Source organism: Manis pentadactyla, chromosome 12 (genome assembly GCF_030020395.1).
Source record: "Manis pentadactyla isolate mManPen7 chromosome 12, mManPen7.hap1, whole genome shotgun sequence".
In the NCBI taxonomy this organism is placed as follows: domain Eukaryota; kingdom Metazoa; phylum Chordata; class Mammalia; order Pholidota; family Manidae; genus Manis; species Manis pentadactyla.
The window spans coordinates 9,507,966-9,523,676 of record NC_080030.1 but is presented as its reverse complement, the minus strand read 5'-3'; the positions used below and the strand labels follow the sequence as shown (position 1 = coordinate 9,523,676).

General features: G+C 45.8%; 1 protein-coding gene across 4 annotated transcripts in view; it reads left to right on the top strand.

Annotated features, from left to right (window-relative positions):
- Nucleotides 1–13,879, top strand: part of LOC130680027 (uncharacterized) — a 323,081-nt gene extending 309,202 nt beyond the window's left edge. Inside the window, exons 2-3 of one of the 4 annotated variants that reach the window (XM_057489927.1) lie at nt 734–849; nt 2,872–4,743. In XM_057489927.1, the coding sequence (XP_057345910.1) occupies nt 734–849; nt 2,872–2,875 (120 nt within the window). In that variant the 3' untranslated portion in view covers nt 2,876–4,743. Of the gene's footprint in view, nt 1–733; nt 4,744–12,986 lie in introns of those variants that run through there. The other 3 variants (XM_057489924.1, XR_008993035.1, XM_057489925.1) reach the window with 3 other exon arrangements.
- The last annotated feature ends 1,832 nt before the right edge of the window (nt 13,880–15,711 follow it).

Here is a 15,711-nt window from a genome sequence, read left to right as displayed (position 1 = left end):
CACAGCCCCTCTGCAGAAGGCTGAGCCGTGGGCACATGGTGACCACCCAGAATTCCTGTGGGTGCATCCAGGCTTAGCAGGGCTGTGGTGTCCAGCTGATTAACTCCTCCTTGAGAGAGGGTAGGGAGAGGACAGAGGGTGAGCGTTACCTCCTTGGGAATTGAGAGAATTTGGAACCACATATATGCTTTGGAAGAGGCATTCCTCTTAATCAGTCGTTGAGTAATAAACACTCATGATTGCAACTGATCCTTGCGAACAAACAGCTACCCCAGAATCAGCCCAGTTCTGGAAGCTGCGATAATGTAAATGGACAAGGCAACCCTGCCGTGCACTGTGTCTCCAGTGTGTGCTGGGCACTGACTACGTAAGCTCTCCCTCTCTGTGGCCGGTCTTGTCAGTATTGGTTAACATTAATGGTGGTGCTCCTCAAACCTTAATCCACATTGAAATCACTTGTTTAAATGTAGGTTCTGATACAGTAGGTCCTGCTGAGATCCTTCACGTCTAACAAGCCCAGAGACTGCTGCTCCTCAGACTTTACAGAGATTTGAAGTATGAGCGTTTGGGCAAAACTGTCAGTCAGTGGTGGTTAGCTAGTTGGCTGGCTTGTTGAGTGGGTGGGTGGATGGATGGATGGGTAGGTGGGTAGATGGGTTGTTGAGTGGATGGATAGATAAGTGGAGGAATGCCACAGCAATAATTTATTTCTCCTTTTCTTCTGTCTCCTCAGTTGCCCTCTACAATGCATCCTCCACACAGCTTAAAGTGTTCCTTGACTTTCCACCTCCAGGACCAAGTTCAAAACCTTGCCACAGCGCCCAGGTCCAGCTGCCATCTATTGCCTTGGTGTGTTGTGCTACTTACCTTCCTGCTCCCAGAGCAGCCCCGACTCTGCCTGCCAATGGTGCTTTTAAAATGCAGTGTTCCTTCTCACCCCAGGGCCTTTGCACAGCCCTGGAACCTCTTCTCCACCTCTGTGCCCAAGTATGTCCTTCTCCCTTGCAGCTAATAATTCTTCACTATGTAGCTTATTAGTGTCTATCTTCCCACTGGAATGAATGCTGCAAGAAGTCAAGGAATGGATTCATTTGGCTCACCGTTTATCCCCAGAGCCCAAGACAGTGCCTGGCAAACAGCAGGCAGTAAATGCTTGTTGAATGACCAAGAATGCCCGTTATCTAGCAATTAAAATCATACTGCTTGCTCAAGAGAGCCCAAGCTTGGGCTGATGCTAATTCTGCAAGAAACTTTTCAGACGGGTCACTGAAATAAGGCCAGATGGGGTGATGATGGATGCCAATAGAGATACCAGGACATAATATGCAATGTTGACTTTTAAAGAGAATGTTGACTTTCAAATGACTAGACCCTGTAATGCCCCCCAGCCCTCACCCACTGCTAACCAGGATTCAGATTCCAACAGACGGTTGATATTTTGAAGCAGACAGTTTTTTGCACTGGGGGCTCTTCTGCCATAGTACCCTCTCCTCTCTCCAGGTGGGACAAGCTGAAATGTCTCCAGACATTGCCAAAGCCCCGTGGTGGTCAGGATCAGTTCAGATCCGGTACCAACAGTGGGCCCCAGTGATGAGAGCCACAAGCTACTTTCTGCTACACTGTCTTGATCCAGGAGTTGCATTCATACTATCTATTTGGGGGGGTCATCATCTACTTGAGTATCTAATGAAACCTATTAATTTTCCAGGGGCAGGATGGGGCTGTCTAGACATTCAAGCCCACTTCCTCAATATTTAGGAAGATTTCTGACCCTCTGAAGTCCATGTATTCCCCCCCTGACAACCTGCTGCAGAGTTTATGCACTTTAGCCTAAAAGGCCCTAGTCCATGAAAGTGGGTGGACTGAGATCTTCTAGGCATTTTTTCATTAATAGCATTTATGGGTGTATTGTCTTCCTCCTGCAAAGGAAAAAGGAAAATAGAGCTACACACAGCAAGCAAACATGTAAGTAAGGCAATCGGAGGTGGGGAGTGGTGGGGGGAAAGCGAAACCGTGTCTGTTAAAAGGCGGTACCTATTTTTCATGCTACAAAATGCTTTATGGTAAGTCAAAGTTGGGTGTCAATTTGACCCGGAGTCAATGTAAAGGGAGAAACATAATCAGCTTATACATTCCATTGTCCTGCAGGATCCCCCGAGAGGGGGCCACTGTTTTCCCCTCTTTTCTCTCTCTCCCTTCTTCTTTTTTAAAATCCTCCCCCCTCATTTCCACAAAATACAATTTTAGGTTACTCAGGAGACAAAGTCCAAGCCCATAGGAAACAGGATGAAATAATTTCAGCTTAGTCCTAAACTATTTAATAAGGAGTCCCTAAATGCCAGTGCAGCTTGGCAGCACCTTCCAGCGTGCTGCCCACCGCGTAGCAGGTGCTAGGCAAAGGGAATTCTTACTGTTGGATTATAGTAATGGACACAACCACACAGCAAAGTGCATGTCAGCCAGAGACACCCTACAGGGAGGGAAACCAAGGCTCAGGGAGAGGTGTGGCAGGCTCACATAGCCGGCAAGCATCAAGGTTGTTGTTTGGTGCATATTAATATTCCAGGAAAGCCTCGTAGTGGCCGAAAAGCCTGGCATGTTCCTGGGAAACAGCACAGACTTTGGGTAGATGATCAGTGGATGTGCAGGGAGTGGATACATCTCTCAAAGCCATGAGATTCACTTGCCTGCAACCAGAGGCAAGGTATTTCCCAAGCAGGCAGCCGCACCTTGCTAAGTGCTGGCATGGGAGCTGGGGGGCAGGAAGCGGCAGGTGCGGATCCCTGGAGAAAGGCACCTATTCTTGGACAAAGCATCCCCAGAGGGCTGGGCCCCTCCTGACCTGGGGCTGTCTCACCACTTTCTCTGCAGGTGAATGACATGGGCGCGCACATACTTAGGAAGCTCCAGGGGCTCAGCAGACACCGAGAAGCTGTGAAACCTGATTAGAAATGGAAAACTTAAAAAAAATTAAACTTGGAGAGTCTAGTTCCCGGATCAAGACAATACCCAATGCCCCACCTCCAAGCTCTTGAGAAAGCAGAAGGAAAGAGACAGGTCATGTCACCCAACGGGGCACTTGCTATTTTTTTTAAATTGTCATTGTAAGGTGTTAAATACTATCTCATTGTGGTTGTGACTTGCTTATTCCTGATGATGAGGGATATATTGAACATCTTTTTCATGTACCTCTGGGCCATTTGGATGTCTTCTTTGGAAAAAACGTCGTTCCTCTACTCATTTTTTAATCAAATTTTTTATTTTCTAGAGTAGATCTTAAATGTTCTCAACACAAAAAAGACATGGTAATTATGTATGATGGGGACGTGAGCTAACAGTGTGATGGTAACCAGGGTGCAGTATATAAATGTGTCAACCTACACAATGTTTTAAGTCCATTTTATCTCAATAAAACCAGAGAGGAAAGATGTAAAAAGCTAACCTTTTCAAACAATAAGGCTTCTCTCTCACTTACCAACTTCACATTTCCCTGTATGGCCCCGGAAGATGACTGGTTAGCCAGAGACAGGTAAGATTCCTCAAGGGAGGAACAACCTAAGACAGGCACAGTCGCAGGGGGGCCATCAGGTGAGAAATTGGGGATCAACAGAGGTGAGGCTTAGAACCTCACCCCCCCTGTTCTGAGAGAAATCTTCTGCATACGTGGATGTTTTATTGCCCTGGTCTAGCTTGGATTAACACATAGTCTACAGGCACACACCTGATCATCTACATTTGCTCTCTTACAACACTAAACTATGTTTTCTACCTTTATCTTGTATCTACCTACCACTTCAGCATTTTATTAAAAATAATAAAAATAGAGAAATGTAGTATCCACACATAAATCAAGTATAAAAACCAAATGAGTATTCATATTTGAACTGACTGTTTAGAGTTCATAATGCATGAGCAAAACTGAAAGTTTCTGTGATGACTGCCCTTGTACTGTTCACTATGTAACTTATTCATTATGTAAGAATTTGTTCTCCATGTAAGAACTTGTTTGTTATGCCTCAGAAGATTGGAGACTGACGAAAATTAGGCTTGGGGTGGATTAATGATTGTGCATTGAGCATTGACTCCCCTATACAGAATTTTACTGTCGTTAACAATCATTTGATCAATAAATATGAGAGATGCCCTCACAAAAAAAAAAAAAAAAGGACAGACTTCCAATGGTAAAATAAATTAGTAACCGGGATGTAATGTATAGCATAAGGAATATAGTCAAGATATTGTAACAGCCTGGTAGGGTGATAGCTGGAACCTCGAATTATGTATATAAATGTTCTACCACTGTGTTGTACACTTGAAACTAATGTAATGTAATACTGTGCGTCAACTACCCTTCAATAAAAAATAATTATTATAAAAAAAAAAAAAAAAAAAAAAAAACCAGAGAGGAAAAGAAGACCTCGATCATGTTGAGAAATGGAAAACTCATGGTTGGGCCCAGCGTCCAGAGAGAATGGAGAAGCAGGAAGCTCAGGAGTATGCATGACATTAAGGGACTGGCCAAACCCCTGTCTACTGGTGGGGAGACCCAGGCTGGGGGTGTGTGGGGTAGTGAGACCCTGTAGCTATTCTGGGGATGTCCCTTCTGTGGAAGAGGGGTGCATCTGCCTTTTTCCTTGGAGAAGTCAAAATGAGCCTTTAAAATGGAATGAGAAACTTCTTCTTACTCCTTTCAATTATGATATTGACTGTTTCCCGTGGAGTAGCAAAGCCCCCCATCTGTGAATCTCGGGTCTCCTAACTTCTGTGAAAATGTCATAAAATACTCAGAAAAGCGATGAATTTTTGAGTATTTATGACTTTCATCTTTAAGGTAACTTAATTACAAGTATCTATTATTTTTCAAAATGGCTCTTTTTGTCAACCTGCACACAAAGTTCCTGAAAATTCCACAACTGTCTCTTGTAATCCTGTGCAAATGGTGTGAGAGTTTCAATCTCATCCCTCCTGATCTTATCACACAAGACGCTGCTCTTAGTCCTCGCACGGCTTACGTAGCCTCTCATACACTCAGTACACCCAGACCTCTGAGGCCAGCCCATCTCCTTCTTTTTCCTGAGGTCCAGAACCAAACAGTCAGCTGCCCCTTTGGGGAAACCTCAAGGACCTCACTTCCTAAATGGGTGTGACAGAGCTGGTTACCCTTTTGTGACCAGTACCCTTCTTCCTTCCTCTTGTTTAATGATTCCAACATCCACTGATTGGTCCCAAAGAGCCAGGAGCCACCCCATCTTCTGCACTGAGCCCTTATCCCCAAACACTGCCCTTCCCCCATCATAATACCCACTGTTGTGTATTAAAAATCACTGGTTGGAGCCCCATGTCTCACCTTCAGGTCTATGGAAAAAAAGGAGGTGAAGCTTATTTTTCAGTCTTGGCATCTCCAGTGCCTACCAACCTCCCTAGGCTTGAATCTCATCATCCATATGCCTTTATTGAGCACCTGCTGTGATTCAGGCGTTATGCACCAGGAGATGATAAGACAGAAGAGATGACATCTCTCCTGGAGAGTGTGAGGTCCAGGAGACCCGAGAAGTCAGGGTCAGGGCACAGAGCTTAGTGTTCCCACCCTCACATCCATATTCTATCCAGGCAACTCCTGCCAGGCTCACGTAGCTTGGCAGTGGTACAGCTCGCGGTGGGATTCAAACCTGAGCAGAAGCAGTGCTCTGAGTTTTCTGGGTCTTGATTCCTTCCTTGGATGAGGGAAGGATGTTGTGGGTAAAGCCACCCACATTTTTAAGATGTGAATTTTTTAAATGTCCATGCAGTAACCCTGGGGAAGCTGCAGGAGGCTGGGTCTATGGGGGGTTGGTGGAGGCTGGGCAGGTGGGGTGAGACCCCGGTGCTGGGAGGGGTTCCCCTCCAGGTGCTCAGGCTGGCCGTGGTCACATGAGTGATTGGGATCCAGGGCACAGAAATTCACCCTGCATAGGGATGAGAGATGCCCCCACTGGAGCCCACTGAGCTGAGCTCCCCCAGCAGGGCTCTGCAGCTCAAGGGCTGTGGTGCTTGGCCAAGTCAAGTTCCCAGAGCCTTCAGACTTGGAGGGGATGCGGGGAGCAAGACAGGGACACGCTGAGCAGAGACAGTCACGGAGCTGATTAGAGGCCCTGCAATCGAGCTGTCTGGGGTCACTCTTATAAGGGCACTGATCCCACCCATGAGGGCCCCACCATCGTGACCTGATTACCTCCTAAAGTCCCCACCCCCCAACACTGCTGCACTGGACATAAGGATTTCAACACAGCAATTTAGAGGCGGGGGAGATAGTCATTCAGACCATAGCACCTATTTGTTTTTACTTAAAACAAAATAGATAGATATATGGCTATTAGCAAAAATTAAAATTACACACATGGCTCACATTATACTTCTATTAGGCAGTGTGAGCAGAATGACCTTCATTGTACAGAAGAGCAAACCGAGGCACAGAGAGGTAAATGACGTGCCCAGTGTAACACAGCTCGTGAGTGGCAAGGTCAGGATTGGAATCCAGAACGTGTGCCTCCAAGCCAGGGCACTGAGCCACTGTCATGGCCCCAGCACCCCCTCATGCATCAGGGGGGTCTGTGGGAAGAGGTTATGTGAAATCAGAGGTCACTGCTGCCTCCCGGAGGGGGCTCTTGCACCAAGATCGTCTGCACCGCACAGAGAAAGCCGGGAGCTGAGCAACATGCTTGCCCTTGTCCGTCTGTCCCTGACAGATTCCCATCCGGGGTGGATGTCCATCTCCCTCACGGGCAGCCCTGTCACACAGCAGGAGGGACGTATTTGCAAGTGTCAAGTGGAAGAAAAAGCAAGGTGTGGAACAAGACGCATTGTGTTTCTGGATGATTGGGTTTCAGGGACACGAACTCCTTTGCTCTCTCTCTGAGCATGGTGGCTGTTTCTAGGGACAAACCAAAGCCACCACCTGGCTCCGAGGGACACCTGACCCCAGCAGAAGGTCCCTCAGCTGGTCAGAATTGCTGGGACTCAAGCCCTTTCCTGTGACTTCAGAGGCCAGACTTTCAGGAAAAAATTAGAAGAGAAATATGCCTTGAGAGATTGCCTACGGAAAGCCACACTCACCCATCACTAGAGCCCAGTAGGTGCGGTCAGAGATATTCAAACCTGCCCTACCCCGCTCCCCCACGTGTACCATCTGCAGGGGGACACGCTGACTGTTCATACAAATCCACTGACCCCCACAGGCCCACCCACTTAGATACATACCACTGCTGTACTGTCGTCTAGGACGCACACAACCAGAACCACACCTGCTGGGCTCCTCCGCAGTCCTTACATCTGCCCTCCCGAGCACAAGTCCCCCACATCTGTTACAGAATAAGAGACTCAAAAGGCAACAGCAGCCAGACCTGTGGACCGGGTGTTCTTGCATTCAAAGAATCCATTAGAGGTAAGGGGGTATTTCAACGTGGACTGGGCGTCAGATGATGCTGAGGAAGCATCGTTCGTTTGCGAAGTGTGGTGATCGCAGAGCATCGGTGGGCTTCTGAAGGGGCCCATCCTTCCTCCTGTGGAAAGCTGCATGGATCTCCCCACCTCTGAATCGCAGGTCAGCCATGGGACTTGTTTTGACCAATTTAGAGCAGGGCAGAAGAGACCCTGTGGACTTCTGAAGCTGAGCTTTGGGACATGTGGAGCTTGTATTTTGTGGGGTTTGGAAGGCTTCTCCCAGGAATCCATCCACCACGTGGTGCCACGTCCAAGCCAAGTGGAGCCAAGTGAGGGTGCTCCGGCCAACAGCCCAGCGCCAGCTCCCACCCGAGGGCACAAACCATCCAGAAGAACTTTCCACCCCAGCCCAGCCACATCACGGAGCTATGAGATGAGAGGTGGTGGTTGTTTTAAGCTGCCACATTTTTAAAAACAGAGCAATAGATAAACAGCAATAATGCTGGTAAGCAAAGTAAATAAGCTTTTCTCATGCCCTGTGGGTGGGAATGTAAATTGGTGTAGCCACTGTGGAAAACAATGTGGAGTTCCTCAAAAATGTAAAAGATCCTATGATCCAGCAATTCCACTTCTGGGTGTCTGTCTGAAAAGAATGAAAACATCAATTTGAAAGACAGCTGCACCACATGGTTATTGCACCATCATTATTTATAATAGCCAAGATACAGGAGCAACGTAAGTGCCCACTAATGAATGAGTGGATAAGAAAATGTAGTACAGATACACGGTGGAATATTACTCAGCCACAAAAAAGAAGGAAATCCTGCCATTTGCAACAACATGAATTTACCCTCAGGGCTTTGTGCCAAGTGGAATAAGCCAGGCAGAGAAAGACAAATACCCTACGATCTGACATACATGTGGACTTTAAGAAATAAAACAAAAATGACTCATAGATACCGACAACAGATTGGTGGTTGGTGGGTGTCGGGGGTGGGATGAATGGGTAAAGGGGGTCAAAAGGTACAAACTTCCAGTTTTAAAACAGACAAGTCCTGGAGAGGTGATGTACATGGTGACTTAGTTAACAAGCCTGCATTGGATATTTGCAAGTTGTTAAGAGACTAAATCTTAATGTCCATGTCACAAGGAGAAACATGTGGAACTATGTGATGACAGATGTTAAGCAGACATTGTGGGGATCTTTTCTCAGCGTGTACAAATACCAAATCATGACATTGTGTGCCTGAAACTAGTCTAATGTTATATGTCAATCATTTGTCTGTTTAACAAAATAAGTTCTTACTCTCGGATGTGTGCATAGTTATTCAACCTCCTCAACCTAAACACACTTTTCCACAGATCCTCTACACAGGTTCCCACAGCTCCCAGAAATTACATACACAAAGATGCAACACAAGCACCTGACCCCCAAAATATTGAAAGTCCCACTGGCAAACAGGAGCCCCGCTCACCGACAGACCTACCCCTGGATTTAACCCCAAAGACAAACAGACGTCTGTGTACTGACACACGCCAATTCCTGGACATACCCACGCACATCCTTACTACCCGTAGAGAAGACTAGACTGTAGTGAGAAACAAATATGCTTACCAATGGTGTAGCCAGACAAGCAGGCAGTGTTTGGACACCTCTCAAGTCCTGACCAAGGCACCATTCATTCATTCATTGAATGAATTCATTGAATTCTTTAGACAATTGCATACTGAGTCCCTACTGTGTGCCAGACCCTGTTTTAACCATTTAGAATACATCAATGAGCAAAATGAAGATTCCTACCTTGGCAAGTATATAAAGAGTCTGGAATATCTAGTACCAGAAAGTAAGGAAGTGCTCACAGATTAATGGCGCCGTATCTACAGGACAAAGGAGGCAGCCGGAAGGAGCTGGGCCAAGGGTGGGATAAGTTGGTATCAGTGATGACAGTCACCAAGGATACTCCATTGAATGTATAAGAATCAGAGGTTATGTTGACATAAATAACAAATAACTAAATGCCATGTGAGGAAGCTCCCACCAGGTACCATCCCGATTGGCACCTGGGTATTGGACTTCTAGTCTCCAGGACCATCAGAAAATACATTTCAATCGTGTAAGCCACCCAAGCTCTTTTGTTATGGCAGCCGGAGTGCTCTAAGTCATTCAGATTCCCCACTGCCATCCAAAATTTTCTCCCTTCACAGCTAATGTCATCACCATGTCCTTACCTCCTGAAGCTCTCCTAGGGCACTGTGAAGTCCCTTCCCCGAGGGGTGGTGATCCCAGTGCCTAACACAAAGCCTGGCACACAGAAGGTCTTTTGGTGTTCTGAGACTCAGTTTCCAATGGTGGAGGGCTGGTCCCCCCACATCAACCAGCAATTCTTGGACAGCAGCAGGGTGTCTGGAAATTCAACTCAATTCTGACACTATCTACCTGGAGACAGCATCAGATCCCATGGGTTAAGGGTTCAGTCCTACAAGACTGCCCCCAACACACACTTCAGGCACCAATCGCAAGCCGGGCTTGTCACCTGCACTTCTGACCCACTGGCTACAGATCAGTGGTTCCCAAGACGCCCGTACTTGGGTTTCATTAATTTGCCAAAGCAGCTCATGGAACTCAGAGAAACAGCGAGGTTGTGTCTCCAGGTAACAGCTTACGCACTTCCCTGGCCCAGCGAGGCCCACTGAGGTCTGAAAGAAGGCACTGAGGTGCAATCCTGATTCCACCACTGGCCAGCTGTGTGGGCTTCTCTGGGCCTCAGTTTCCCCATTAGAAAGTGGGAATGGCAATAATAAGACTTTCCTCCAAAGATTCTTGTGTGGACCCCATGAGAAGGGGCAAGGGCGATGGTCCCAGCCAAGTCTGTGCTCAATAGAAGTGGACTGCTATTTTCACTGGCCTAAGCTAAGGGGCAGCCTATCTCAGACCAGAAGCTTTTTAGAGCAGTCTGTTGCTCCCTAATAGAGCCCCAAATTCTTAGGCCGTTGCTCAAAGCCTGGCTGCCCCCTTCCATCGTTATTGTTCATGCCGCCCCTTCCACATACCCTGCATTCCAGTGAAACTGGGCAACGCATCACAGGCAAAACACAGCTGGTGATGTCTACCCCAGGACCTTTGCTTATTCTGCCTCCAGAGAGCCCATGGCACAGAGGATTGGAATGGGCATCACAACTTATCAACCTGGACTGTACCCCAGTTTCACCTCTTGAATGCTACTGACATTTAGCAAGTGACAAAACCCTTCTGACTTTAGTTTCTCCATATGTACTGGAGTGGATAATGTATACACTAGAGATAATGAATGAGGACTAAAAGTGTATGGGAGACTCACCTGGACCTGAGAGGTATAGTAATAATAATTATTACTATAGTAAAATAAATGGTAATAGTAATATCAATAATAGATGTTAATTAATGTTATGTTATGCATAATCACATAATTATAACACATATTATATATAATTGAAATATAATTATGTGTATTATAAGATAATACACACAATTAATGTAATTATTATTACAGCAAAATAAGTCATAATATTAACCTTAACAATAAATTTGATATATAATATATACTATGCATAATATAGTATTATAATTATATAACAAAATAATGAATAAAAATTTAAACATAATAAAATTATATAATAATCATACAATTATAGTATGATATGTATTATATATTATTGTGTATGATATGTATGTTATAGTATTACAGTATGTCATGATAATAGATGCTAATGCTACATTATATGATAGATGATTATAACGATATGCTTATATATTATTATAACTATTATGTATGTATAGTAATTATATATATGATTACATAATGTATTTATTCTTAAAATACAATAAATAATACTCATGTTAATAAATGCTAATTAATGCTATTATATTATGATCATATATGATAACTCATAATTATCAAAGTAATGTCATAGTTTTATATATTTTCTATATGTTTACTATATATTCATTATGTATTTAATTATAGAATGTATGTGATTATATAACAAATTATAAAATATATAATGATACATGTTGTTATATGAATATATACTAGCATCCATGATATAATATACATTTCAAATGTTTTTCCAATATTAATAAGTATTTGCCATGTGCCAGGCACTGTTCTAAGAGCTCTACATATACTAAGTGATGGACTGACTCCTTACAACACCCCTCTGATGTCAACAGGCTATTAATAAACCCATTTTACAGATTGAGGAAAGGGAGGTAGGGAGAGGCAGAGCAGGGCTTGAACCCTGGACATCTCCCTCCAGAGCATCACTGTCAGATGGGCTGGTGGACATTCCTGCAGCAACGGACACGTTTTGTACCTCCAGTAGGGTAGCCACTGATCCTGCATAGCTCCTGAGCTCTCAGAATGCAGCTGCCATGGCTGAGGAAGTTAATTTTTATTTTTATCTAATTCTTAACAATTTATATTGAAGTAGCCACATGTGACTAGAGGCTATTGCACTGCAAGCCACAGCTTTGGGGCCCTCTGTCTTACCCACCACCCTCTCCTGACATATAGCACCCGTGGCTGACTGGGCTGGCTGTAAGAAAAGTGTTCTTCATATAATAAATGCAGAGCAACAGTCCTGACTACTATGGAGAAATCATTCCTCCTGTTCCTGGGACTATGAGGCTCCCATTTCCCACTTGACTTGGAGATGCTGTAGATGAATATTACATGTTTCCCTGACTTTTACTCCAGGAAGAAACAGCAGTGCACCTACAAAAAGGAAGGCAATTGAGTGCTCTGAACTCAGAATGGGAGGCAACAGTGAGTGGTGGGGACTGGGACAAACTGGGTGCTCTGAACTCAGCATGGGAGGCCACAGGGAGTGGTGGGGACTGGGACAAACTGGGTGCTCTGAACTCAGCATGGGAGGCAACAGGGATACTGGGGACTGGGACAAATTGAAGACTTCTACCTGCTCCATCAAAAGGGACAGCTGCTGCTCAGCTTTTGCTGGGAGGCACACGACTGGGGTTGGCAGAAATTTAAAACTTTTTACAAGGAGTTGGAAACCTGGAAACTTTACAGGATTTCAAAATATCAGTGGGGGGAATGCAACAACTTTTAAGAGGCTGTACCCCAAAACAAAGGCATTCTTGGGCCTGAATCAAGCTTTAGGCCATCATTTGAAACTTCTGATTTAAATCAATGGTTCTCGATCCTGGCTGTGCATTAAAATCTCTGTGGAAGCTTATTTTTAAGAAAAATACCAATTTGGAGTGGAGCACTGACATGGGATTTTTCTCAAATCTTCCAGCGCATTCAGACACACAGTCAGACTTGAGAGCCAGTGATTTAAATATCTTGGGACCTTTCACGCAATAAACATCTGTGGTATGTCCACGTGCTATATTTTGTGACAGGGATATCCTCTTAATAAAGAGGATTGAAATGTGGGAAAACAGGCACCCCACTCCAGCTTTTTCTGTGTCTTCATCTCTCTCCTTTCACATCTTGCACCCCTATGTCTGAAAACAGCACACCCCAATTTACTCTTGGCTTTTCTCTCTTCCTTTTTATGGACAGCGGAGCCCTGAAGCACCCAGAGGCCAGAAGCATATAATTGACTTCTTGGCAGGCCTCTCAAAGGCTGCAGCCGAGCAGACCTGGCGCTCCTTAATCCTAACCAAACAGGATCGGTCACAAGGCTGCCTGCACCAGAGGAAATCTCCACGTAATTTCCAGAGGGAGCAGCTCTGGAGAGAAACACGGAGACTCTGCTGATCAGGGCAAGTGGGTGGGGTTTGCACCACAGGGAGCAATTTTTTTTTCTTTCAAAAACTGGAAGGAGAGCAACAATGTGGATTGGAAACAAATAGAAGTTTTAAGAGGGTAACTTTCCGGCTCTGGGCCAACGGCTGTGGCCTCCCTGGGCTCATGAGGACTGCGTCAGCCGGGGCTCCTTTAAATGAAACCTGGTTTGCAAGATTCCAAGCCCTCAAAGACAGACCAGAGTTCCTGGCCTTAAACTGCTTCTCTCTTGTTTGTTTAATCTGGCGTGTGGAGATTGGAGGCTGGGGGTTTAAGGAAACCGGGGAGAGAAAGTCGCCCTGCCCTGCCTGCTTCCCCAGCCGGGCTCTTCGGTTTTGATACCAGCTGTGTCTTCAGAAAGGGCTTCTCTGCCCTTCTCTGCTCCAAACCCTGACATCCATCTTTCTGTCCAACCAATAAATATACACTGAGTGTCTAACACGGGCTAAACTGAAGCTAAGGATTACAATAGCACCCCACCCCCATCTACGGGGGGATACGATCAAAACCCCTCAGTGGATGCCTGAACCCTGTAATATACCATGTTTCTCCTATCCATACCTTCCTAGGATACAGCTGACTTTATAAATCAGGCACAGTAAGAGATAAGCAACAATAATGAATGAGCAAATACAACAATATGCTGTAATAAAAGTGATGTGAATGTGGTCTCTCTCTCTCTCAAAATATCTTTTTGTGAGGGGTGGAGGCATCGCGACCTGGCATTACGCTGCTATTGACCTTCTGACGTTGGTTTCCAGCTTCTCAGCACCCACCCAGGGCTTACTGGTGGACCTGCTACTGAACTGCCGTTGACCCCTAGTAACTGAAACTGGAGAGCAAAACTGCAGATAAGGGGGCACTGTTGAGTATTTTTATCATTCTTACTATCCTAACAGCAGCAAACACATGTAGGCCCTATTCTGTGCCCCTGACATGTTCTAGGAGTAGTTCATGTAAATCCTTATTGAAAAGCTTCTACTTTCCCCATTTTATGGAGGAAGAAACAGAGGTTCAGAGAGGCCCCAAGTCATAGAATTGGGCTAGGATTTGAACTGGGCCATCTGGCCCCAGACCAGCCCTCTTCACCCCCTGGCATCGTGCTCCCCTCACAGAACATATAGTTGAGTGGGGGCAACTTAAAAAAACAAGTTGACTTCAGATATTTATATTTAAATTCTCATAAAGATATGAGAAATTTAGTTTTCCTGTGGAAACAGCCAATTTAGCTAAAATTAGCTGATTTACCTAATTACTAGGGATTGTAGTTTATTGTGAAAACATATCTGTAATGGGTTGTGTCTGCTGGGCTGAGTAAAAGGGTAAGTTTTCTTTCTGCGTCAGTCTCTGAGCAGGTTGCCTGTGAAATGTGCCATGTTCTGGGTTAGTGCTTATGGTTTAATGGCTTTTCGTTAAGATTTCCCCAACACCTGCCTGTTGCTTCCTGCCTTTTTCGAATCGACACATTTAGTCTAAGAGTCCCAGGAATCCAGAGCTGGCCTAGTTTGTGGTCTTAATTTCACAGTGACATGGTGGGATCTGTCATTAATTCTGGGTTCAAATCCTGTGTGGCCCTGGACAAGGCACTCAACCTCTCTGTTCCTGAATTTGCCCCTTTGGTAAATTAGGGTTACAAATGACAGTACCTATTCCAGAGGATTATTGCCAGAACTAAGGGGGAGAAGGGCTTAAGCCGAATCCCGGTACAAAGCACATAATTTTAGTTAATAATAACAACCAGTATGGTTTTAGGATCCCTCATGCTCATTGGGTTAGTACTGTGTCGAATCCCAATATTAGTAACAATGCAGTGCTGTCTGCATTCTCAGTAAAAGCTAACATGCATTTTGACCTTGTTGATATCAGTGAACAAAACAATGTCCCTGCCCTCATGGGGCTCATAGGCTGGAGGGGGAAATAGATAAACAAGTAAATAAGTAATGGTGGAATGTAATGCCAAGTGGAGGGAAGGAAAGTAAGAAGAGAAGAGTGGTCTCTGTTGGCCGGGTGTTTAGAAACACAGAAGAGTGACAGACAGGCAGAGACTGCACGGGAAAGGGAGGCCCAGTGAGGCTGACACTCATGGCCATCTGAGAATGATCCTGAGCTCTTGTGTACCCACATCCCCTCCTCCCGATGACCAGGACCAGCTGAGGCCCTTACCTGTGGGCAGCAGGCATCTGAGCACGAACAGCACCAGGAGCCACCACCGGCCTCCGGGGGGGCCCTGCCACAGGCTGGCCATTCAAGGCATCAGGAACACATGGGGGCCAGTCCTTGGCTTCAGGGCAGTCCCGCAGCTGAGCCCACAGACATGTCCCACACCCCCTCCGCAGGGCCGAGGCAGCCAGGTGGCTGAGTTCCGGCGGGTATCAAATGTTGGCCTAATCTGTGAGGCCAGGTGGGGCTGGGAAGGGCCCCTTCACGTGTTCCCAGGCCCTGATTGGCTCTCCCGGCCCTGGGTGGGGCCTGCCTAGGCTCCCAGGTGGGTGTGGAGAGG